Genomic DNA, 27,609 nt, shown 5'->3' with positions numbered 1-27,609 from the left:
TGAGCTTAGATGGTTGAGGGGTGATCTAATTGAAGTGTTTAAAATGATAAAGCGATTCAAAAGCGTAGATGGATAGAAACTATTTGCTCTGGTGGGGACATCCAGAACAAGGGGCCATAATCTTAAAATTGGAGCTAGGTCATTCAGGAGTGAAATCAGGAAGCACTTTTTCCACACAAAGAGTAGTGGAAATCTGGAACTCTCTCCCCCAAAAAGCTGTGGTGCTGGGGGACAATTGGAGCTTTCAAGACTGGGATGGATAGATTTTTGTTGGATATGGAGCAACGGTGAGTAAATGGAGTTGAGGTACAGATCAGCCATGACCTAACTGAATGGTGGAACAGGCTTGAGCAGCTGAATGGCCTCTTCCTGTTCCTATGTTTAGGGTGGTAAAAATGTTTTGTCAATGGTTTCTAGTTTTAAAGGAACTGGAAAATAGCAAATCTAAATAATTGCAAATTTATAAACAATGAAATAAACTAATTCCTATTTCATACATGTATATATGACATGCTCATGGAATTGCTCTGATTTTGTAATCTTAAATGATATTTGGCCTTTTTACTACTTGTAGCAATATTTTTGAAAAAAGACCTTCCAATCTTTTCAGAAGAAAAGACATCAAGGAGGACTCTACTTAGAAACCCGAATACATTTTGAGCATTCATCTAATTAAGTATCAAATTTTATAGAGTTGAGCCATTGCCTGATAAGATTAGTTTTGCCATTACTCTTTTTGGCATATTAGTTTTAGGATGTGAATGCAGAGAATATATTGAAAGTAATATCACTTTTACGGCATTTTTATATTACTGGTCCAGTCTTAGGAGAGTAAAAATACTATACCAGCTTCACTCCTTCCGGTTTACATTACCACTTGTGCTATTCTCCATCCGCCGCCATGCAGAAGCAAATCCGACGACAGTTCAAAAGATCCAAGAAAAAGTGGGTCTTCGTTGCCACCACGACAAGGTAAATTGGCCCTTTTACATTTCCAAGTGTAGCTGATGGATGGAGAACTACATGTGTACAGTCAGCTGCACTTTTATAATATGAAAGGCCTTCTGTGATAGTTCATTAATGTAGCTGAGGCAATTTGGTGCTCAGAGGATAAGCAACCGCCATGCTCCACCTGGTGGCAGGGGTTAGTGAAATGACCTATCTGCCCTTTTGTTTGGGGAACGGTGTATGAAACAGGAAGCAGGGGAAGAAAAAAGTATGCTCACTAATGTATATTTTGTACTTCATCCCCCCCAACAGATCATAGTAAGTGGATGAAAATATAAACTACAAGTAATTTAATCTCCAAATGCTGCTACAAACAATGGATATCAAAAAAAGTTTGTTGTTCTGGGTTATCATATTAGCACTCTTGATACCACGTGTCATTTCTACTTGTCCTTCTATGTGTCGATGTGACAATGGATTTGTTTACTGCAATGACCGAGGCTTGACATCCATTCCTGCCAAAATACCGGAAGACTCTACAACTCTTTTCCTACAAAACAACCAGATTAACAATGCTGGAATCCCGAACCAACTGAAGAATCTATTGAATATAAAAGTGATTTACCTTTATGAAAATGCTTTGGATGAGTTTCCTATAAACCTTCCTAGATCTCTGAAAGAGCTGCATCTTCAGGACAACAATATTAGGGCCATTACACACGATGCACTTTCAAGGATTCCCTTGTTGGAAAAGTTACATTTGGATGATAACTCAGTGTCCACAGTCAGCATTGAGGAAGATGCTTTTGCTAACAGTAAGCACCTCAAATTGCTCTTTTTGTCCAGGAACCATCTAAGCAGCATCCCCACTGGCCTTCCTAAAACACTGGAGGAACTGAGGCTGGATGACAACCGGATTGCAACTATTCCACAGTATGCTTTCAAAGGCTTGGTCAATTTGAGGCGCTTGGTACTGGATGGCAATCTTTTAGCTAATCAAAGAATAGCAGATGAAACTTTCAGCAGACTTCAAAATCTGACTGAACTTTCATTGATCAGAAACTCTCTCATTTTTCCACCACCAAATCTACCTAGTTCAAACCTACAGAAGCTGTACCTTCAGGATAACCTCATTAGCTACATTCCACCCACTGCTTTTTCTAAAATGAGACAGATACAGCGGTTGGACATCTCTAACAACAATTTAACAACTTTGCCCAAAGGACTCTTTGATGACCTGGCAAACTTGAGTCAGCTACTCTTGCGCAACAACCCTTGGTATTGTGGCTGCAAAATGATGTGGCTGAGAGACTGGTTACAAACAACTGCATTTCACGTCAACGTGCGAGGGCTTATGTGCCAAGGGCCTGATAAAGTTCGAGGAATGGCAGTCAAAGACATTAATACAGAAATGGATGAGTGCTTTGAGACCAGCTTGCAGGGCAGCAACACAGCTGTGAAAACAACCCCAATTGTCCGTACGGTTACTGCCACTCAAGGATTACAATTCACATACAAACCAAGACGACCAAATTTGAAGCCACCAGATTTAGCTGTGGACTATCCTTTGTCAGGAGGGCCAGGATCAAAGCTGTTAATCATTAATGTGATGCCTTTAACTGCTGACAGCATTCGTATAACATGGAGGGCAATGCTACCAGTCACATCCTTCAGGCTCAGTTGGCTCAGACTAGACCATAACCCATCAGTAGGTTCCATCACTGAAACCTTGGTACAAGGAGACAAGACTGAATATCTTCTCACAGCCCTTGAACCCAAGTCAACCTACATCATATGCATGGTTACAATGGAGACCAGCAACTTCTATGTAAGGGATGAAACACCAGTCTGTGCTAAAGCAGAGACTGCCGATTTATATAGTCCTACTACAACATTAAACAGGGAGCAAGAGGAATCGGACCAAGTAGGCCTTCCACTGGCTGGTATTATTGGAGGCGCATCTGCCTTAGTGTTCATTGTCGTCGTCCTTGCTGCATTCTGCTGTTACATCAACAACAATGGGAATGTTTTTTCACAGGATCAGCCATACAACAGAGGTTGTAGAAAAAAGGATGATTATGCAGAAGCAGGGACAAAGAAAGATAATTCCATTTTGGAAATCAGAGGGAGTGGGTTTCAGATGATTCCACTCAACAACCAACAACGACCAAAGGAGGAATATGTGATTCACACCATATTTCCATCCAATGGGACAAGTCTTTACAAGAACGCTCATAGTACAGCCCTCAGCAGTAACCGAGGTTACAGAGACGGTGGAATACCAGATGCCGAATATTCTTACACGTGATTGCAGTGATGCCTCATAGCTTGATCATCTCCACTGCACTGCAAACAAAAGATATTACATAAAAAAGTCAAAAAATATTAGGGATAAAACACACAAAGTCCAGCAGAAAATGCCTGGCACAATATTTTGTACATTTGTCACATAATTTATATTTAATATGCTTAAATGAATATTAAAAAAAGCTGGACATTTAGAAAGAAAACACAGCTACCTAATTGTGTACAAGCCAGTTTTTCTTTTCGCATTTTGGTTAGAAGTGGGATAAAGAACGAACAGCCTACTTTGGAAACACTGTCATAAGGCAATCTAAATACTCCAAAATCCTTTAGTGTCACATAGGTAAACATCTTGGAGAAGAATTCATAAGGAATGATTTTTTTCTCCCACCTTGGAGATTTACAGTATACAGTCAAGCAAAAACCAATAAACTGAAGGCTGAACACATAAAACTCATGTTTCCTTATGCAGGATTTAAGGTTTATCCCCAATTCTAGCGGAATCATTTGTTGATGTTTTGTTTATTATTTTTTATTCTGCTATGGTGTTTTAAAAAAAAGAGTAAAATAGTTTTAAATATTTAGTTCTTTACTGTGTTGTTTTAGGACTTTATCATAATTGGAAGAAGAGATGAACTTTCATAGTTATTTTTAAAGAAAATTTCGCTGAAACCTTTTTTTAAAAAAAAATCGAGTTAGACTTCTGCCTATTGTTAAAAATAGTATGTATCTAAAATGTGAATTACATGTCCTTAAATGTCAGGCCAAAATGGATGTAGCTGTCTGGCCAGTAACACTATTAATTTTATCCTCAATTTAACCCTTTGAGGACTATTGTGGGAAGTGTTTCACCTAAAACATTTTCTTAACTTAAAAAATAACAATTTGAACATTTTATTTGAATAACACTGTGAATCTCAATGTAACTCTGTGGTTACATAATTTCCCACAACACTAACTGCAGAAAAATTTACATGTGTTGCATTTGATTTGGGCAAATGCATTTTGACCGATTTACCTAAAACTTCACTGGCTATGAGTGGAATACCCCACATTCTACTTTACAATACATATAGGTTAAAAAAAAATCACAAAACATTTGTTTTGAAGAAAACAATGCAATTACAAAAGTGACTAGGAAAATCAAGTACTCAAAGGGTTAACGAAGAACAAAATCCTCTCCCCTTAAAAGAAGTTACGTAGAACATTGTGTAAAGAACAACCTCAAACTGAAGCAAACCCAGGCTGATGTTAAACATGGTATGGGTGCTAAAAGGTTACACTTTCAATGGAAAGTATCTCTTAAGATACTATGGGTGTGCAAGTGTCTGAACTTTTGCTAACCTAAGATCTGGAGTCCTGTGCTCTTCGTTTTAAGATCAGACTTTTGACATCTTTACATAGGATGAGAGGGTGCAAAGGCAATACCAGAGATCATCCAGAAATGGAGTTCTTATATGTAGAGATTTCCTTCAGAGAAGTTTGTACAGTCTTTATTGAAAGTGTTGATCCCCATACTCCCTTCCAAAAGATTTTCACTTGATTGCTGAATATTATTGATGGGGCTTTCCTGAATATTTGAGCTAAGAGCCTCAAGCCCTTCTACACTTTTGCCTACCAGACACATCGGTAACCTGGATTGGAGAATAATTGAGAAATCATTTGAAGCTCTGATGACTTTCCTGTAAATATTCTTTAAAATTGTGTTTTTTGAGTTACAACTGATCTTTTAAATAAATCATTCTTCTTAATTATGGTGTAATTGCACAGTTATGTCATCTAACCTTTTACTACCATTTCTCAGCCTTAATTTGTTGTTAAATAACCATGAGATATTGATTTTTTTTAAATCAGAGCATTTTAATGAGAATAATGACTACTCCCCTGCCCCTGCTCCCCCCTCCCCATTACTCTTAAATTACTTTCAGAATTGGAATTAATAAGGCTGAGTGTAATGTAGCAGAATGCTGCCAAGAGTGTCAGGATAAGTATTTACATTCTAGATGGGCTGAATGTTCTGCAGCTTGACCATTCAGACAATGATGTACATGATAGGTTTAGACTGTTGTGTCTGTCACACCAACTGATCTAGACGGAAGCAGAATCACCCGAGTTAGAGGCATATTAGAACAATTTTAGCATATATTTTTTATATGTGGCCTCAGAAGAGATAAAAGTATAATACACCCTTAAATTAAAACAATTTTTTTTTAAAGTGCATCACTTAAAAAGACAATTAAGTAAAATGTTATGCAAAACATTTGTCTCAGCCACCCAGAATATAATTAAAATGCTGTGCACAGTACATAATGTCACAAAGCATAGTACAAGAAATAAAATATTGATTCTAATTCTCAGCACCATTACTTGAGAGAAATGTGATATTAAAGCTTTAAACTGGTAACACAACTCATTTTCAAAATGTAAAAAAACAAAAAGGGAAAAATGAGCCACCAATATTCTTTACAGTATCACTCCACCAAACAGGAAAACTGCCAGATGCTTCCACTGGTTTGATTTACAAACCATTTCTAGCAGCCAAGCGTGAATGATAATCTGCACCAATATTACTTGCATATCTGAGCATCAAGCATCATAGACGTTGTGCCTGAAATAACATTGGCCACGAGGACAATACTTTAAAATACTCTGCTACTGGCTGACAAACAAAGGCATTTTTAGTGCAAAGACTGTAAGCATCCACTATTATAATGTCTCACCCATCCTCCCATCCATGTTTTAGCTTAATAATTTAGAAAATATCATGTCATGAATAGCATTTGGTGAAATATTAGTTAAATAAATGGAAAATAAATTTTACCCCCTTCAATGGCCCAGTGAGTAAATGAGCTATACAAATCAAAGAGATTCCAAGCTGGCCCCATAACAGAGAGAGAGAGAGAGAAAGAATATGCAATGAGGCTCACCTGTGATGTGCCTCACAGTCAAATTACCGACAGATGCTTCCTCTCCAGGTTGACACATGGAAACTTGGAGAAGGTAACAAATGGTACCTGGCTGCAACCACACCTATCTAAGCATAAGAGACCCCCATCAGGAAAGGAGAAAAAGAGGAGAAAAGTGAGTGGGAGGATTTTTTAAAATTCTGCTTGTATGAGGAATCTCATTGAATGGTGGAACAGGCTCGAGGGGCTGAATGGCCTACTCCTGTTCCTATGTTCTTATGTAATTCTAACTTGAAAACTACAGATCTTAATACAGACTGGAACTAGACCAAACTTATACACTTGATTTGGTCAACTTGACATTTACTGCTGTCAAGTTCCTCCAATGTAACACATAATTTTGCACTCAAAAAGGTGGATAGATAATTTATTTTGCAGCATGTCCTGCAGTCAAATTGCTGTCAGGAAGTGTGCTGCACAGTAGGATGACTTTCCTCTCCAATCTTCCTTCACTCTCACAGGGTGGTGCCTGCCATCTATTTAGCACCCACCCTGGGCAGCACAACCAAGATCAGGAATTGAACCTATGTCCAAACACTCTCTAGCACAGCACATTTGAGTTTTGACCTGTCGATTCAACACTGACTGTAACCATATGCAACATAACGACTACCCTACCCAAAATATATTCTCTTCAATTTTATTACTGGTCATAATTAGTGTAATGGTACTAATGCATTATAACAAAAAAAATCACATTTAAGGTCATCAGCTTTAATGTACACATTCTCTGTTCATCATCTCAAATTACTCACACCACTAGCATCATCACCACTGAGAGATCTGTAATCACCAGTACATCACCCTAATGTTACACTGATTAAAATGTTCTCTTCAATCACAACTCAAGTTTGGACAGGTAAAATCTATAAAGTGTACGGCTGGATGTAATTCACATTACACATGATTTTTACATGTAGTACAAACATTTCACACACTCACCATTATGTTTTACTGAAATTGTAATGACAACACAGTTGTTCTCAAAAGTGTTTCCTTTATTCATGTTTCACTGATTGTTGGGTTTAAAGGAATATGCAATCCAACCTTTACTGTTCTCCTGTCATCTAACTGCTCCACCCCTAAAAAACCCTTCCCCACTCCCAATGAAAGCACGTATTTATTAATTTATAAATCTATTTAAGCTCTAAGTTAGTCTTTTGCAAGGTAGATAGATTGTTTTTCTTCAGTATCCTTAAGCATTCTATAACATTTGCTCTTTGATCAACTGTGGTGGGCAATGCACTTGTGCATTTTGAAATAGCACAGCATTACTGACCTGTAAACCAAAAATGTAGATGGTTTTCGATGATGTCTTGAATCCCATCTCCTCAGCTGTCAAAACACCACTGTGGTCAGCCGTAGAGTATCATGAAAGAATTAGAGGGTAAACACATGGCCCATTAAGTCAGCCATACTACCACCACCTTAGTTCACTTGCTAACAATAATGTCGCTTTGCTCTCAATTACTTGGAAATCAATGAAACCTACTTCACATGAACTAAGGGGCATCAACCCTGAGGTGACACAAAACCAAGAAATAATTCACTAAAAAATATTTCCTTAACAATGTTATATTTTGTAAACAATTACTTTTTTGTCTTCCTTCATTTCATGAAATGTGAACAAATGATCGTGTGCCCCTGGTGAGCAGACCTATTTATTTTTATACAGCTGAGGCCATAATGGCAATAGCATTAGTGGGTAAACTCTACTGCAAAAATTGTACTATGCAGCTCAGCTGAACCCGCCATATATCTACCCTTTCATGGCAAATGGTGTCAACATTACACAAGGAAACATCATTTTCCCTTTCCAAGGAATATTTATTGGGACCACTTTGAAGAATAATGAAATGTCATTTAACATCTCAGTGCATGTATCAAAAGGCATCAGGGAGAATCTAGGGCTACTACCTGCCAATTTTGCCACAGACAGTCCAGTTTTTGAGCAGACTATCTGGATATTTCTAGGAGGTAAACCAGACAACAAAAGTTTTATTTCTAAGATAAAAGTTAATTTTTTCCATGTATTTCTGTGAGTTATCATGTGGAAGTATTAATTATTGAGGCCATAAGGGTACAGTAGTATAGTGGTTAATTAACTCAACTATAATTCAAAAATAATTCAGACCCCAGGAGTTCAAATCCCACCGAGGGCAGTTAGAGAATTTGAATTCAAATTTTAAATATCTGGTAATTAAAAGCTGGTATCCGTAAAAGTGACCATGAAATTGTCGGGTTGTCGTAAAAACCTAACTGGTTCACAAATGTCCTTTAGGGAATTAAGCCTGCCGTCCTTACCCGGTCCAGCCTATGTGTAACTCCAGTCCCACACCGACGTGGTTGACTCTTAACTGCCCTCTGACGTGGCCTAGTAAGAAGGCAGTCCACAACCACCTTCTCAGGGCAACTAGGGGTGGGCAATAAATGCCAGCCTTGCCTGCGATGCCCACATCATCCATTTTTTTTTTAATTAAAGTTTTGATTAATTTTTACCATCAGCAAAACAAATCTCAGAACTCAAGCCTTGATCCCTTCCCTAACCTGCTCCTGTTTTACTTCCTATTTGGTTTTCACTTGGCAAAAGAAGGCAACCCGAGGAGAAGCCAAAGATTACCACAATTCACTTCTCATTTTTAGCACAATAATGGCTACCGACAGTCTGCTACATTTAAATAGATAATAGCATCACCAGAACACTAGCTACAGGGACTACTGTAAATCAGGAAATTTTCACTATCAAATAAAATTTGCTATATTCTCACAGGCCTAGGTCATTGCAAATTTAAAGTAACTGCATTTAAACTCTGATCAGGCTCACACCATACAGCATTCAGAATCAATTGTTGCTCAGCAAAATTAACTCTGTGCAAACATGCTGGTATCCTAAGGTTACAACAAGTATGCTTTGCGCTAATATTTCCTTACTTGCAGTATAAAGAATAGCTATGTTCTCTGCTTAATGTAAATCCCAGACTAACCAATTACTTAAGAATCCTAAAGTAACCTTTTAAATGAGGTCAAAATCTTGATAATGGCATCCACTTGACTGTGAAAAATGTATGTCGCACCCTGCTTATCAAATAAAATATTGTCTTGGATGGTGTCATGAGCTGCACAGACTGATATACCTCTGACGCAAATGCCAGAACAGTCCACTGAGAATATGATGAAGCGGTGGTCATTATTGGGAGGGACAGTTGACTGCAGAAACAATATAATGTTGCATAGCACTATTTATCATTCTCAGGTTGTTCTGGACAAAAGTGATCAAATATACATCATGGCAGGGATCTGTCCCGGGATTTTTTTTCTGAAATTAGTTAAAAGTGCTATGCACTAAATATCGCAGATGGTTGAAAAGTCAGTGTGAATATTGCCTGCACCCACCATTCTAATGTTCTATTCAAATCTGGGAGTGGAGGTTGAGGGACAAGGAGTGAACACACAAAAATTAACTTCAGAGAACATGGGGGGAAATGATGGAACTGCAGAAATACAGTTTCATTTTTCACAGCACTCGCAGTTATTAGACTGCTTCCTAAGAAGACCTGGCTTTCAAAAAGTGAATTATTGATATCAACTCTGGCATCTGTTTTATAATGTGAATAATTACTTTCTACAGAAGACAGTAAATCAAGGGGAGCAGGTTAATTAGTTAAGCTCAATAGCCATTTAAAGAAAGATATTGTCATTCCTTTTTCATTCTCTAGATGTTGTATTGTTTAGGGTTGGTTTGCTGTGTTTTTGATCATGAGAATTACTACACAGAAATAAGGATTTTCAGAAGACAAAACCAAAGTGCATTGTGAAGCCCTTTGGCCTCTTTTTGTAGGTGCCTTGAAATTTCAATGTTAAGTGTGTGTTCAGACTGAAACAGGCTGACTTTTTTTCTTGTACATACAAATGTGAAAATTTCCTTGTTCTCTTCAAAATAAAATTTTAAAAATAAAGACTTGATGCTTACTGCCATCACTAGTAACTTAACTTTGTGAATTATATTTTTCTCCAAAGTCTCCCCATACCACACAACCTACTTGGCCAGGAGATGTGAGACCTCCTTTCCCGACAACGCTCTATGACCAGGCTTTAGGATGTGTTTGAGAGGTGACTCTTCCGCTGAAATGAAGCGCCTTGGGACGTTTTACTACATTAAAGGCGCTATATAAATGCAAATTGTTGTTGAATCTTCCACTTTGCCTGTGAGAAAAGCCTGGCATCCACTCAGCACCTCCCTACAACTACATTTTCAACTTTCAAATCTGCCGTTATCATCCCGCTCCTCAAAAAACCCACCCTTGACCTCTCTGTACTTGCTAACTACCACCCCATTTCCAACCTGCCTTTCTTCTCCAAAGTCCTTGAACATGTTGTCACCTCCCAAATCCATGCCCACCTCTACCACAACTCCGTGTTTGAACCTCTCCAATGAGGTTTCCGCCCCTGCCACAGCACTGAAACAGCCCTTATTAAAGTCACAAATGACATCCTTTGTGACTGCGACCGTGGTGCACTATCCCTCCTCATCCTTCTCGACCTGTCTGCAGCCTTTGACTCAGTTGACTACCATCCTCCTCCAACGCCCCTCTGCATTATCCAGCTGAATGGGGCTGCTACTACCTGGCTCCATTCTTATCTGTTCTGTCATAGCCAGAGAATCTCCTGCAATGGCTTCTCTTTCCACTCCAGCACCGTTACCTCTACACTCCCTCAAGGATCTATCCTTGGCCACCTCCTGTTTCTCATCTACATGCAGCCCCATGGCAACATCATCCGAAAACACGTCAGATTCCATATGTAGGCTGACGACCTCATCCCCACCTCTCTTGACCCCTCCACTGCCTCTGATTTGTCATGCTGCTTGTCCAACATCCAGTTTTGGAACAGCAGAAATTTCCTCCAATTAAATATTGGGAAGACAGATGCCATTGTCTTCAGCTCCCGCCACAAACTTCATTGCCCAGCCACTGATTCCAACCCCTCCCTGGCCACTGTTTGAGGCTGAACCAGACTGTTCGCAACCTCAGCATCCCATCTGACCCTGAGCTGAGCTTCCGATCACATAATCCTCTCCATCACCAAGTCCGCTTACTTCCACCCCCGTAATATCGCCAGTCTCTGCCCCTGCTTCTGCTCATCTGCTGCTGAAACCCTCAACCATGCCTTTGTTACCTCCAGACTCGACTATTCCAATGCTCTCCTGGCTGGCCTCCCATCTTCCACCCTCCATAAACTTCAGCTCATCCAAAGCTCTGTTGCCCATATTCTGACTCGCACCAAGTCCTGTTCACACAGCACCCCTGTGCTTGCTGACCTAAATTTGCTCCGGTCCAGCAACGCCTCAAATCAAAAATTCTCATCCTTGTGTTCAAATCCCTCCATGGCCTTGCCCTCCCTACCTCAGTAACCTCCTCCAGCCCTATAACCCACCGAGAACTCGGTATTCCTCTAATTCTGGCCTCCTGTGTATCCCTGATTTCTTTTGCCCCTCAATTGGTGGATGTGCCTTCAGCCATTTATACCCTAAGCTCTGGAATTTCCCCCCCTAAACCCCTGCACCTCTCTACTTCTCTGACCTCCTTTGAGACACTCCTCACCATTGGATGGTGAACACCAGTTTAAACTGGACAGAACAATCCACAACCAACGGATCAGATCAAAGCTCTGCAGTCCTGCCACATCCAGTCGTGAATGGTGGTGGACAATTAAACAACTAACGGGAGGAGGAGGCTCTGTGAACATCCCCATCCTCAATGATGGCAGAGTCCAGCACATGAGTGCAAAAGACAAGGCTGAAGCGTTTGCAACCATCTTCAGCCAGAAGTGCCAAGTAGATGATCCATCTCAGCCTCCTCCCGATATCCCCACCATCACAGAAGCCAGTCTTCAGCCAATTCGATTCACTCCACGTGATATTAAGAAACAGCTGAGCGCACTGGATACAACAAAGGCTATGGGCCCCGATAACATCCTGGCTGTAGTGCTGAAGACTTGTGCTCCAGAACTAGCCGCACCTCTAGCCAAACTGTTCCAGTACAGCTACAACACTGGCATCTACCCAACAATGTGGAAAATTGCCCAGGTATGTCCTGTCCACAAAAAGCAGGATAAATCCAATCCAGCCAATTACCGCCCCATCAGTCTACTCTCAATCATCAGCAAAGTGTCGTCGACAGTGCTATCAAGCGGCACTTACTCACCAATAACGTGCTCACCGATACTCAGTTTGGGTTCCGCCAGGACCATTCGGCTCCAGACCTCATTACAGCCTTGGTCCAAACATGGACAAAAGAGCTGAATTCCAGAGGTGAGGTGAGAGTGACTGCCCTTGACATTAAGGCAGCATTTGACCGAGTGTGCTACCAAGGAGCCATAGTAAAATTGAAGTACTTAGCACAAAGGAAGGTGGTAGTGGTTGTTGGAGACCAATCATCTCAGCCCCAGGACATTGCTGCAGGAGTTCCTCAGGGCAGTGTTCTAGGCCCAACCATCTTCAGCTGCTTCATCAATGACCTTCCCTCCATGATAAGATCAGAAATGGGGATGTTCACTGACGATTGCACAGTGTTCAGTTCCATTTGCAACCCCTCAGATAATGAAGCAGTCCGTGGCCGCATGCAGCAAGACCTGGACAACATCCAGGCTTGGGCTCATAAGTGGCAAGTAACATTCGCGCCAGGCAATAACCATCTCTAACTAGAGAGAGTCCAACCACCTCCCCTTGACATTCAACGGCATTACCATCGCCGAATCCCCCACCATTAACATCCTGGGGGTCACCTCCCAAACCCGCGACCTCTACCACCTAGAAGGACAAGGGCAGCAGGCACATGGGAACAACACCACCTGCACATTCCCCTCCAAGTCACACACCATCCTGCCTTGGAAATATATCGCCGTTCCTTCATCGTCACTGGGTCAAAATCCTGGAACTCCCTTCCTAACAGCACTGTGGGAGAATCTTCACCACACGGACTGCATTGGTTCAAGAAGGCGTCTCACCACCACCTTCTCAAGGGCAATTAGGAATGGGCAATAGATGCTGGCCTTGCCAGCGACGCCCACATCCCATGACCGAATAACAAAAAAAAAGATGACCCACATCTCTAGGCCTCCAGCAATGCCAGTGTAGAACCAATCACAAGGAGATGTGGTACATTATCCTTGAAGGGGGAAATTCAACCTCTTCCTATATTACAGTTCCACAGATACCTCACCCAACTCCCTTCGCTTCATGTGCAAATCCTGTGTGTTCACACACACACACGTACACAAACTTCTAGAAAAAGGTCACTGGATATTAATCAAGAGCCAGAGCCCAATTCACTTTTCCCTTCCCCGTACCAGGGGCAAAGAGACCAATTGCACTGTTCCAACTATGGCTCAGTTAATATCAGCTAACTCAGCACAGACTGAGGATTGAACTTGGGATCTTACTGGTCTATAAACAGCTAATCCTTTTACTAGGCTGTGCCTTTATCCGTGAAGGCATTGAAAGAACAGTAACAAAACTGGCCTCCTAGTGCCACACCCCAGATTGCATTTTCACCCACAGCCAGTCTGTATAGCCAGATCAAAATCAAGGAATCTGGTAGCAGTTTACAAGACCTTCCAAAAAAGTGAGTCTCTGATGCTGCCCAAACTAGACAAGTCAACTGGTTTTATATTTCTAAGTGCAGTTGATGGCAAGAGAACCATGCGTTGCCGTTGGCTGCAGTTTTATAATATGAAAGTGCCTATAGATTAGTTGGCAATATTTCAGAAATGAACATATCAATAAATCATAATGGCATGCAAATTACGACAGAGGGCTCCATCCCCGTTAATTTCACAACTCCAAAGTAATATAACATATTCGTAACATACAATTTCCTTGTACTCAGCTGCTAATAATTCCTCTATAAATCTGCAGTAATTATGTCACAGACAACTTTAAAATACCGTTTTATTAACTACACTGTCTTCAGCTATCCATTTAGCACAGAATTAATTAAAACCACAGTATATCAAAAACTACAGCATAGCCAAAAAAATTAAAAGGGGAATATATCAAATTGTGTTATCACTCTTTATAATCACAATGATATATTCCTGGAGAAAAATAGGGGGAACTATGGGTTTCTATGGAAAGAGGCGCTCGATCGGCCAATGTTTTCTGTTATGTCATGAAAGGCCACACAGCTGAACTCATTGATCAAATATTTAAGAATTAAACAATTTTGAGTGTTTATTCAAGGTTTTGAGAGACTCTCAATGGAATGCACCATTACCCAGAAGAGAGGATGGGCAGTGACTTGATCCCAGTGATTTTGATCCAGCCCCAGACATGAGAGTGATGGGAATAAAAACCATGAATGCTGGCTATATGTTGGAAATAAAAACAGAAAATTCTGAAAATGCACAGGTTATCAGCATCTGAAAGACAGGTTAATGTTTCAGGTGGGATCAAAAACCACGACTGAAGAAGGATCTCACCCAAAATGTTAATCTGGCTTTTCTGTTTCAGATGTTGAGTGAACAACTCAATATTTCCATCACATTCTATTTTTACTTCACAAGAATGACCAAGATTAACTCAATCCCTTGATTTATTTTCTCCTTTCCTATGGGAAAGTCCCTAATCTCTGATTAGTAAGTACCTCGCCTCCTCAACTGTAGCAACATCAGCAATTCACCACTGGGAAACAACAAGCATGAACCTACACTTTACATGGCAGTACCAAACTGTACAATCTGATTCCATCCCACAATTTAAGAAGCAAGCTTGGTGTCATCTAATCACGACTTTCTAACTACCTTTTCTTCTATCCTATACTATTTTTCAATTTTGGTAGTTGTCCCACATTATAAGCCTTGGTCCTTCAGTCAGGGTACCCAATTATGAAAAACATTTATAGTACACTTGCTTAGGTAACGAAGACTAGAATATATGGCAGAAAGTGCAAGGCTCTGTTGCCAGTGCACAGCTTCAGTAGGCCTGAGAAAAGATCCGAAATAGGGCTACAACATCATAACCCCAATTCTGCACCCAATATGTAAGACTTTGCGTACAGCAGCGAAGCCTCACAATTTCTGCCCTTATATGTGTAAAGTCAAAGAAAAATAACATGCTTTTTTACTTAATTAGAACTCAAGTTCATTGCTAAGTAATCTCTCAAACTCAAGCCCTCGCCACCACTGCTACTACCTTTTAAAAATGAAGAAGAATTTAAAATTCTTTATTCAGAGTTCAAATACCCCAGAGATCAATGAGTACAACTCTCACTTCAAAGAAATGCCTAAGTAAATGGAACACTTCAATTAGGCTGCTGCTGAAGTTCCCACCCTCTCTAACGGATTAGTCGTGGAAACCTAAATGAAACCTTTTATTTCATCTCTAGCCTACATTACCAACAAGCAGTGCTTAAGGCATACACATCAAATGCTGGTTCTAAGCACACAGAGCAAAGCTCCACAAATAATTTGTACAGGCAATAGGGATATGCTTCTTGGTCAGCACACAATTTGAAATTGTATTAACAAACAGGAGGATTTCTGAGGAACTGCTAAATATAAAGTGGTGTGCAAAGCCTTTCAGCCATGGGATTATGTCTTACCTGTGCAAAAAGGAACAAGATAATTCACAAATGTAAATTATCCCTCAGCAATAAGCTGCTCTGTAATTCATTTTATACCCAATTTATCTTACAGGAGGCACTTTCACAGCATAAACTACACAGCAATAGTGTTATCAAAACCCTTCTTAGGAGGTTATTTCGCTTTAAGTGGAATGAAAGTGCTCTTGATGGCACAGGTAAATTATTGCTTGCAGTGGCACTTGCTGTTGGACATACCATTTTGATCTGGTCCTGGACAAACTGCATGTTTGACATCATTGGCCTTGCTCCAACATTGTGGCCAGAACAATAAAGTTGCAAATATGATTTAGTAACACACTGTTCCATACACCAGTAATGCCAGTATTGCTGAATCTGCAATATAAACGGGGCTAATTTGTGACCTTGATTTTTCAAATGTTGACCATCTGGGGAGACACCAAAGGCTAGACGTTCCTCATACAAAATTAAGAACTGGAGACACATCATTTAAGGCAGTTTTGCACAGCTCTTAACAGTAATTGGACTTTTATATTGGTGCTTGGGCTCCAGGAAGGCCACTGCTCAAATAGAAACCCACAATCTATGAGCAATATTCTTGACTTTTACTGCACCTGTGAATCTTGGTCCATCAGAAGGCCAACACTGAGGTCGGAACCTTCCATGCTGTCACAAACAATTTTAACCGAAGTAGAAAATAACTTTTTACTAATACTAGAGGATTGCATGTTTTAGTACTTATCTTTCAAGTATCTCTGCATCTCTTATCCATTACCCCTCCCCCCCATCCACTCCCCAAGAAAATTGTTCTTTTTTGGTGATAATAAAAAATAGGCATCAAATTAAATTTTAGTGTCAAATATTCAGCTACCAATAAAAACATCTACATATCATCCATTTTTTTAGAAAAGTTATTTTTTCTAATTGCCAATATAAAAAACTTAAATAAGGTTTGCAATATTCATTATAATTGAAAAGTTCAACAAATTCTCGAGGAAAAAAATTTAAAAGTACAACTAACTCCATAAAAAAAGACACTTTTTAAATAGACTGTAATAGGCAAAACAGTTACTTTGTCTTCTTACAAAGGTCTTCTAGTATAACTACAGATACATGCCTGTTAAAGTCAGCCGCACACATTGTTGAAGAGTAGGGGGTCCAATAAATCCTGAGTGACACCGGAAGAGGGAACTTTGTTGTGATGTGCTGAAGCTGAACGTACTCTCAGTTCATTGTGCGTAACCCACTGCATCTCTTTTTTAATTAAAAGGGCTTTAAATGCAGTGACATCTGCACTTCGTCTTTCAGTCCCCTCAATAGCCATCACATCGTTAACCATCTGTATAGCATTAGCCCTGTCATGCCCATTATTTTGCTACAACCCTTTTCTCAAATTCAACCAATTGAACCCGGCTCATAGGGCTATAGTTCCAAGGCCTCCTGAACTTTTAATCCTTCACAGTTTGCCATCAGCAATTTTTTTTAACATGCCCAGCTCAGCAACTAAAGAGGGAGTTTTTATTTGCCCAGGACCTGTTTTTTCATGACTTCAATGAAGAAATTACTTATTTATAGACTGCTGTGATACTGCCTTTAGTCTACTAAAGTACCATCAGATCTGGGGAATAAATGAATGTTCCTTTCATCTTAACTCTTATTTTTTTTTCAACAGTTCTAGCAACTCTCAACTGAATTTTCAGAGCAGGAAGGTCCCCAAGAACCAAAGTTACACAAGAATTCACTCCTTCCCCCACAATGCACAATAACCTCCCTTCATGTGAGAATGCAGCGAACACTCACTTAACTTTCCCTTTAGTTTAAATTAATTCAAAATTCTAGTTTCTGTTCAATTAGAAACATGGTCCAGTTCATTTAGATTAGTACCTTCTTTACACTTAGATAAAGGGAAATACTGCCTTAGAATCAGGGACACCGATGTAGGGGTGGGGAACTAATGAAGCAAGACAAATCAGAGATTAAGTTTCAAGTCACAATGTGAAAAAAGCACATTCAATGCATCATCAGCATAACATGCTTTGTGATCTTATAAGTACCATGATGATTCACCCAGATAAGTAAACTTTGAAGCTGATGATGAAACATATATATATTAAAAGATAAATCATACACACAGACAATCTGCGTTGCACATGACTGAATGTAACTCTGTTTTTTCAAATAGCAAATTTTTGTATTGATGTAGGCAATCTGGCAATCATAGTTTCTCATATGGACCAATTCTCAATTTCAGCCATATCAGTGGATGATCAGACACTTCCCCACAGAATGGGAAAGAAAACAAAATCTAAGGACGTCAATCCACATTGCTTTCTTTTGCAACTTCCATCTAAGCAGGGAGGAAATGAAACCCCCATTAACAGAAACCTGTTGCCTGCCTGCCCTCTCACCCAAACTATTCTTTCTGTTTCTGCTTCTTTTTCCTTCTAGTGTTTCTCTCTTTCATTCACTCAGTGAAAAGCTCACAGTGAATTACAAGATAATTACACATGAGAAAGACCCTTTAACCCAGCTAGAAAGACCCTAAAGTCAACCAATTAAGGTATCCAATTGTTTCTTAAAGGATTCCAAGGTTTTCAACTCCATTACTCCAACTGAGAGTCCATTCCATGTGTTGATCACTCTTTGTGTGAAGAAGAATTTCCTGACAACTGTCATAAATTTACCTTTTACTAGTTTAAACCTGTGTCCAACTCTCACAATTTAATTTTAATATGCCAGATTTTCCTTTTCCACAGACTTAATAATCTTAGGCCCAGAAATTTGGGGTGCAGAGTACATTCCCTGTGCCTGAATAGTGAGGCCCAAGGCTCCACTATTATTGGGCATCGGGCATAATTTCAATGCAGCCGGCGAGGCAATAAGAGCCCGCCAGCTAAGAGGAGTACAAGATCAGGACGTTGCTGGCATTGCAGCGGCCCTCAGGTAAGTGGGTCTGGGGTTCGGGTCCGGGATCAGGATCGGGGTCCTTGAACCACCTATCTAACCTATTCTTAAATGTTGACATGGTCTCTGCTTCAATCATTAACTCTGGTGGTACATTCCACAAACTCACAACCCTCTGTGTAGAACAAGTTTTGCCTCCCTCGTTGTAGACTCCTCAATCACTGGAAATGGTCCGTTTCTATCTGCTCTGTTTCATTTGTTCATAATTTAAAACATCTCTATTAAGTCAATCCATAATCTCTACTGTTCTAAAAAAAAAAGTCCCAATTTCTGCATATTTGTATTTCCTCACACCAGGCAGCATTCTAATGACTGCACTGTACCCTCTCTCTTGCCTCAACATCCTTCCTACAGTATGGAGCCCTAAACCTCGTTTTACTAAAGTTTTATATAGATTTAGCATTACATCTATACATCTTGCCATAAAACCCAGCATTCCATCAGCTTTTTTATGGCCTTATTCATTTGAGCTGCTGCTTTTAAGGTCTCATGAACTTGAAACTCAAATTCCTCTGCTCTTCCACATCACCCAGCTTTCCCCCATTCAAAGTTTATTCTTTTTTACCAAAATGTACCATCTTATATTTACTGACACTAAATTCCATCCACCTCTTTTTTGCCCATTCCACCATATTATTATCTCCTTGCAGCTTTCTTCAGTCCTCAAAATTATTTACTATGCCTCCTATTTTATTATGCTCTGCAAATTTGGACATGAACTGCGGGATGAAGGGATGACTGAGGGAAGTAAGGAGTTTCACAGTTTTGAAGTCCTGGGAAAGAATGAGTTAAGGATACTGTGTGTGATAGGTAGTGATTTCAACACAGCGATACTTATAGCTTCATTTGATCAGCGACTTCCTGCTTCCCATTTCAACCCGACGTGTTACCTGGTCTATTTTTGCTTACAACAATAACAAGAGCCCCTAGCACTCTGCAATTTTGCAGCATCACTTGCCTAACTAACAACAGAGTTTCTCCCCCACAATGGAAAACCCATTTTTAACATAAAATATTTTTTAAAAGATAAAAATAAAGAACAGAAAATGGCTGTCGTGTTATATATAACTGCTCTTTTGCATTTCAAAATAGCATTTGATATCAATGAACCAATCAGATGGCAGCACAGCAAAGCACAGTGGGAAAATAACAAAGAAAGCGTTGACAGCTTCTAGGGAGCATATAAAAGGCCTGCTCTCAGTTACAGATCCACTATTGCTCTGCAGGACTTGCATGTGACTGAACAGCACCACCTACAAAAGATTACTGCTCTACTGCTAAAGGTACTTTTTTTTTAAATTGAGCGTTTAATTTGGTTTCCTACAGATCTATGTTTAATATACATGTGATTTAACATACCATATATCATTTAAGTTTATTTTTAATTTTTTTTTGAGTAATGCTGTAAAAAAACATGCAATTATATTTCACCTTTAACATAGAAGAACGTCCCAAGGTGCTTCACAGAGGCGTAATCAGACAAAAATGGGCACTGAGGCAGAGAATGAAATATTAGGAGGAGTCATCAAAAGTTTGGTCAAAGAGGTGGGTTTTCAGAAGGGTCTTAAAAGATGGAGAGGCGGAGTGCCTTAGGGAGGCTATTCCAGAACACTGGGTCTAGACAGCGGATGGCACAGCCGGCAATGGTGAGGCAAAAGGAGTGGGTATGCACAAGGAGCCAAAGTCAGAAAAATGGAGAGTTCTGGGAGAGTTGTATAGCTGGCGGAGATTGCAGGAGGAGCAAGGCCGTGAAGGGATTTAAACATGAAGGTGAGAATTTTATATTGGAGGCATTGGGGACAGGGAGACAATGTAGGTCAGTAAGGAGTAATGGGTGAGCGGGATCTGGTGTAGGATAGGATACAGATAGCAGAGTTTTGGTTGAGCTGAAGTTTACAGAGCATGGAGGGATGGGAGGCTGGCCAGGAGAGCATTGGAATAGTTGAGTCAGGAGGCGAAAAAGGTACAGATGAGAGTTTCAGCAGCTGATGGGCTGAGGCAGGGGCTAAAGTGGGCTTTGTTGGAAGTAGGCGGATTTCATGATGGAGAGGATATAGGGTCCGAAACTCAACTCACCCATATCTTTGGATGAAGTTGCCGAGGGGCAGCTTGTAGATGAGGACGAAGAGGGGACCAAGGATCGATCCTTGGCGGACTCCAGAGGTAACATTGCAGGGGTGGGAAGAGAAGCCACTGCTGGAGATGCTCTGGCTACGATTGGAAAGAAATTAATCTTTAAATGAGCATGTTTTTCCTTTTATGATAATGTTCTAAGAATTGTGTTAGCAATTTATAGGGGTAATAAGAGGATACATGTAAAATTGGCAAGTTTTTTGTTTGCTTTTTTGCTGTAAAATGATTGTAATTGTAATTATATGCTGCCTGGAGTTTGTAAGCAGCTTCTTTGTTATTTTCCTGCCACTCTTCACTGTTACAATTTCTTTAAGATATAAATGTGTGAACCACACAATAATGTGTCATAGCAATTGGATCAACCCACTACAGAGTCCACATTCTTTCTCTGCAGAACCTAGTTGGACTGTCACAGAAATTGGCCTTGAGGTACCATAGAATTCTAAAGACCCTGGTGACAGATGAGCTTCAGTTTTTTTTAAAATCCTTTTTCTGTCAATTTTCCCACTTTTCTGGATTATGGTTCCATGGGAGTCAGCTAGTTTCCTGTACCTTGTCCAGATAATAATTGTCACCTTTAATCCTAAACAATGAGCATCAGCAGGACAGATTACCATGTTTGGGGGGAGGGGAGGACATTACAGCCAAGTCAGATCTGATCTCACTTGACATCTAGCAGGTGTCAAAGGATAATATACCAGAAGCAAGGACCAGTAATGCAGAAAGCAATTGTAATGCCCTTACAGCCACTCAGATTGAGATCAGTTAATGCAGCACAGTCTGGTTATCAAACCTGAGCCCTTCCTGGTCTAGATAGCGCAACTACATACTACTTTAACCAGCTGAGCAATCAGGGGAGCTTGACACATGCATCTAGAACATTGTAGGCTTACTACAAATGTCAAATCCTATTTACAGACATATTGCGGAAAGGAGAATTGGGTAATAGTCTCAGTGGTTCAGTGAAAACACTTAACAGATCAAATGGAAAAATACATGACAAAATGTATTGTAAATAGTCCCGGAGCTCTCCAAGCAGACTCAAATATATTCATCAGCATAAAGTCTAGTGGCCGTAGGCAAAACAAGTCGAGAGAAAGTGAGTAGGAACTTTGGGATAGAATAATATTTTTTTTTAAATTGTCATTTTTGACACACACACATCTGTAGTTAAGAAATAAAAAAAGTGCACAAGAGGCCCTCAGCATCATACTGACTATACCTTTCAGATGTTGATCAAGAGGGAGATGAGAAGAACATTTTTTACACTGTGAGTTGTCCTGATCTGGAATGCATTGCCTGACAGGGTGGTAGAAGCAGATTCAATAGTAACTTTCAAAAGGGAATTGGATATATACTTGAAAAGGAAAAATTTGCAGGGCTATGGGGAAAGGGCAGTGGGGGAAGTGGGACCAATTGCTTAGCTTTTTCAAAGAGCTGGCACAGGCATGATGGGCCGAATGGCCTCCTTCTGTGCTGTAAGATTCTATGATTCTATGTTACTGTGAATTTCCAGAACGTTGTTTTTTCTCAGATTTTCAGCATTTATAGTCTTTCTTTTTATCTCTGTTTAATCAAAAACTGATAAAGCAATAACAGAGTAAACAGCAAGAATCCACAAAATCATCAAAAGGTTACATTCCATTAGGTCATCACTACCATTTTATTATTTATAATCAGTTACAACCTGAAAGGTTGGAGGGGGCAAAGGGCTTATGGTAAATTGGGCCAAACAGATGAGAAGGTCGCAACTCTCAGCATCTAATGAATTTATCAATCTTAGCCAGGGTGACAACTAAGGTGCTAAATTGGCCTCAGCATCGTTGGGTTAGTCAGCAGAGAGAAAAAAAATCCGCCAGGGTTCTCACTCCTGATCATTGTCTAGTGGCCAGATAAAGTAGTCTGTTATCAATCGCTGTCTAGGCTCACATTAAGAATAGCCACTTGGACAAGGTACTGGAGACCATCCTGTACCTGTGCGCCCTTTTAGCAGCATAAGTCAATGCTTTTGGAAGAGAAGAGGAGGAGTGGGCATTACAAATTAGTGTTATGTCATCTTTCAAAAGCACTAATACACATTTGGTTAACTTTCAGCCATTCATTTCTGATTTCAACAGCGAGCAACACCATCAGCACCCCATTTTTAAAAAAAACTTATTTGTTTGGGAATTTTCAGAATATATAACAAGGAAAATAAATCAACCTACAGCAATTATTCACTACTGATGCCGAGCACCAACATCCCTCAACTTGATGAACACAAAACACATCAAAAAAGTAATCTGGACTGAGATTATGGCGGGAGTAGATTAAGAATCTCAGTCTCAAAGCAGTAGATGAAAACATAGATCCCTTCAATCCAATTCCCACCAAGAAATCCATTTTGAAATTTTAATTCAACTTTAACAACCTTAGACCAAGTTGGAAGAGGGGGGTAAATAAGGTACTGAAACATGGGAAGTTACTAAAATGCAAATAGTTGAAGCTGAAGGGCCCCCCTTTCCAACTATATCACTATCGATGTTAATTTAACTCCTTGCTCATACTGCAAGGCTCAGTGAATGCTCCCAACTGACATGTTGTCATCAGCATTAACCATTTAAACAAAATATATTCCTGTAACTACAACACTGACGTATTGAAGTACCAGTTGTACTATCACAAGCTTTTATCATTTCCATTCCACATCCTTATACATCACATTAAATATTTCTTCCCTCTTCTGCCCCCCACCTTTAGAAATGCCTCAGGTAAAATGTTTTTGTGCATATGTCTACAAAGCAGAAGTATGAGCTCAGCTCACTATGTGTATATATGGACTGCACAGTGCTCGAGTAAGAAGGTTCTATTCTTTCCAGGTATTTCTGGGCAGTTACTTATCGAGCAACTGATCTGGGCTACTGTGCAAGGAATCTTTAAAAGCGTTAATAAAAATGAAATACTCTTGAAAGAACCTGTTTCCTAGAACCAACCTTTAATTTACCCAAATGGCGAGGGACTCTGGGTGCCAATTACTATGCAACCACCTCACTCTATACTTAGCACAGGTGATGATTTATAGCAGACCTCAATACGTTTTGTGTCTTGACATTTTGCATTTCTAGAATCACTGCAAAAATTATGGTCTTGAGAATAGGTTGATTTTAGAAGTTGGAAAGAAGGACAATACAGAGTCTGCAGGTGGTGCTGAGGGGAACAGACTTTCTGTTAGATCAACAGCACCACCAGCAGGCATTTAGTAGTATTATCACATTTGTAACGTTAATATTCAAAACATAATCTGAAATTAATGCATACGAAAAAGGAGAAAAGGATTGAAGACAGAAGCCAAAAGAGAAGCATAGGGAGAATATGCCTTAAAAAAATGGCAACTGAGATAGGATACAAACAGAATAGAAAGTAATAAAAGATTTTGGGTAATCTGAGGTTAAGTTGGGGCCAATAAACTGTTACAGTCAAGCATATTTTAGATTAAATGTTAAGGGTAGAGAGCACATGACATACGGCAAACCGATGCTGAAGTTTCTTTTGAAAGACATGAAAGCAAGGTAACCTCTACAGTTAGAATGAGAAAACAACAAGAAGGGTTGCCAGGATGAGAGGGGTGAAAAAGATCATGGAGGGCAAAAAAAACTTGAAAAGAACAGCAAATGGGATAGGAATATATGGAACAGGAGGAAGCCATTTAACCCCTTGAGCCTGCTCCGCTATTCAATTAAATCAGGGCTGATATGCACCTCAACTCCATTTACCTGCCTTTGCTCCATATCCCTTGATATCCTTACCTAACAAAAATCTATCCTTCTCAGTCTTGAAAGCTCCAATTGTCCCCCAGCCTCCACATCCTTTTGGGGAGGGAGCTCTAGTTCTCTGCTACCCTTTTTGTGAAAAGGTGCTTCCTGATTTCATTCCTGAATGGCCTAGCTCTATGGATAGAAACATGAAGGGCATGCTGGAAAACATGGTTTGTGAGAAAGGGTATTCAGAGGAAAAGAGAAATGGGCAAAGGATGCTGGGCAATATTTGGCAGAATTGGAATAAAAAGAAAAACTGCAAATGTTGAAAATCTGAAATAAAAATGACAATGCTGGAAACGGAAAGCAGCCGAACCTGTTACACATGGGGTCGTTATTTGCTTTTCAGAGTTAGGTGTGTCAAAATAGTGTTGATTTTTAAATTAAGATTTTTTAAAAGTTTCATTTCAAATGAGTGAGTAAGCAGACCTGGGTTATTCCAAGGCACTACAGAATTCCTAGGTTAAAGTGCCCAGCAGAGGCTCGGTGGTTTCCTATAGGAAAGGAGAGTAAATTTCAAGGCATAGTCATCCCAGATGTTGTTTTTGTGGACCTCCTAGTGACTGGTTTTACAGCAGTGCTTGGGGAATCCTGGGAGCAGATTGCACCACCAGCCTCTTGACCACATGGTTTGGAAAGAAAAACAATGTTACCCTCACAATTAAAAAGGATGTTAAAAGCACTGACTTAGCCACCCTTTCTCAGGAAATCTGCTGCCTTGACCAGCAGTAATAGATTGGTGCAGCCACAGAATAATGAAACTGAAGGGTTGAGAAAAACAGTGATGAATATTGCAAGTGATAGCAAAATTAATGAAATACTGTCATTCATATTCATTACCGCTCACAGTACCAATCGGAATTATATTATTTCTGTTGAGGTTAGCAGAGTTCCAAAGAAATGTCTATATACTTCAACTCTATTTATCAGTTCCAATCTTATCCAACAGAAAATGTTGGAAATGAATACGTCAGTCAGCATCTGAAAAAGACAGAGATCAATGTTTCAGATGGAAGCAAGTTTCTGACAGATTGAAATGCTTTCCATTTCCAGCTTTGCAGTTTTTATTTCAGATTTTCAGCATTTTCGGTGGTTTTTATTCCAGTTTTGCCAAATACTGCCCTGCATCCATTGTCCATTTCTCTTCTCATCCAAGTACTCTTTCTCACAAGCCATGTTTTCCAGCATGCCCTCTTATATTTGTATCCCATTTGTACTCCGTTATCTTTTTCACCCATCTCAGGTTCTCGTTGCTTTCTCATTCTAATTGAAGAGATTGTCTTGCTTCCATAAGTCTTTCGAAAGAACTATGATTAACTTCAACATCCCTTTGATTTTTCCAATCTACTTCAGATGATTTTAGAAAACTATGAGGATAGCTTTCTCATTTGTTCAGTAGTAAATGCGCTATCTGATGTGGTACCAATCTATACAGATCAGGAAGGTCCCAGGTTTAGTCCCTGGTCTGACACAATTGGCTTCAGTGCCTCAGCTTAGGGAAGGAGATCACTGTATAGCATTCAGGAATGGGAAGTATGCCTGAATTTTCCCATTCCTAACTCAGGGACACTAAGACCAGTGTCACATGCCTACCACCATCCTGAATGATTTCAGCATAAGCAAGATTTTATTCCCAGTCGGTGCTGAGTTGGCTGATCTCAGCTTGGATAGCAGAGAGGTGCTACAATTCACCTCTGTGACCCTGGGCCAGGGAGAGGGGGAAAATATTGTCCAGGATTCCTGCTCCTGATTGTGGTCCTGTGACACCTGCTCAGATATGCACATGCATGAACATGATAAGTTCCGCTATGATGCCCCCTACTCTCAAATAGTCTTACTGCCTAAGTTCACATGAAGAAGGGCTACTTGAGTAAGGTACCAGAGAGCTCGTATCCATGGAGCTATGCCCCGACAGGAGTCAGTGGCTTCAGGAAAGGAAAAAAACTGGAAAAAGGTAAACAGACTGAAGGGTGAACATATCTTACAAACCATCAGTTCAGCTGAGGTCACAAGGCATCTCGGTAATGGAATACAGCATATTCCCTGAACTGAAAATTTTCTATTAATTAATTTTAAAAAGTGCTTTAAAGCTGATGCACAGGTTTCAAGATAATAAACTGAATTTATTTTAATATAGAAACAACACAAGTTATTTAAATAAATCTATTAACTCAACAAATTTCACACAATCTCACAGCTCAGATTCTTTTTTTAAAAAATTCTGGATATCTTCAAAATAAAATGTATTTTTCAGAAGATTGGATCTGAACTCAAAGAAACAGTTGCAATCTTCCAAACCTGATTCATATTTTACTGTTCATTACCCAGGCTAATCAGTAACTGTATTTTGTGAACTTTCTCCAGCAAATACAATCACTGACAACCGTCGAGTAACAGGTAATAAGGGGCAGGTCAGAGCTGGAAGATCATAACCCTTCATCTGCATTCAGAGCCAACCTCCTGAATATAAATTGGAATTATCTGGTCCTTAATCTTAAGACATGATCAGAATTAAAAATGATTGGTCCCAGAGGATCAAAAATTAAATATATATTTTTAATATAACTTAGAATTTTGTACTAAATTGTATTAAATGTAATATTTTGTAGTCACTTTGCATCAAACGAATAACTTTTTAATTAACCATTCAAATTTGAAATTTTGCATAGCGACATGACCTGCTGACTCTGTTACTAAAATTGCTGCTGTATGATTGAGGGTCACATGTTCACCTTTTAGCCAACATATGAGATGTGGGATGGAAGTGTGAGGTACAATCAGTGGAGGTGGATGTTAGGACCTTATAACAATTTAGATATAGAAGTTTTTAAGCAGCCTTGCAAAAAGGAACAAAGACTAATGGTGTGATAAAGGTGATAGAGTGCAGTGGAGAGGACACTG

General features: G+C 39.8%; 2 protein-coding genes across 5 annotated transcripts in view; one reads left to right on the top strand and one right to left on the bottom strand.

Annotated features, from left to right (window-relative positions):
* Positions 1–27,609, bottom strand: part of LOC137306405 (ADP-ribose glycohydrolase MACROD1-like) — a 631,024-nt gene that overhangs the window by 583,457 nt on the left and 19,958 nt on the right. The gene's annotated exons all lie outside the window — the stretch shown is intronic.
* LOC137306507 (leucine-rich repeat transmembrane protein FLRT1-like) lies at positions 1,277–5,060 on the top strand. Its single transcript, XM_067975772.1, has one exon. The coding sequence runs from the start codon at positions 1,310–1,312 to the stop codon at positions 3,254–3,256; it is 1,947 nt and encodes a 648-aa protein (XP_067831873.1). The 5' UTR covers positions 1,277–1,309; the 3' UTR covers positions 3,257–5,060.

This window comes from Heptranchias perlo, chromosome 43, assembly GCF_035084215.1.
Source record: "Heptranchias perlo isolate sHepPer1 chromosome 43, sHepPer1.hap1, whole genome shotgun sequence".
Taxonomy (NCBI): Eukaryota; Metazoa; Chordata; class Chondrichthyes; order Hexanchiformes; family Hexanchidae; genus Heptranchias; species Heptranchias perlo.
The sequence above is the reverse complement of the archived record's forward strand: the minus strand, read 5'-3'. Positions and strand labels throughout refer to the sequence as shown.

Excerpts from the sequence above, each read along its gene's own strand:
- LOC137306507 (XM_067975772.1), top strand. The coding sequence starts at position 1,310 with ATGCTGCTACAAACAATGGATATCAAAAAAAGTTTGTTGTTCTGGGTT.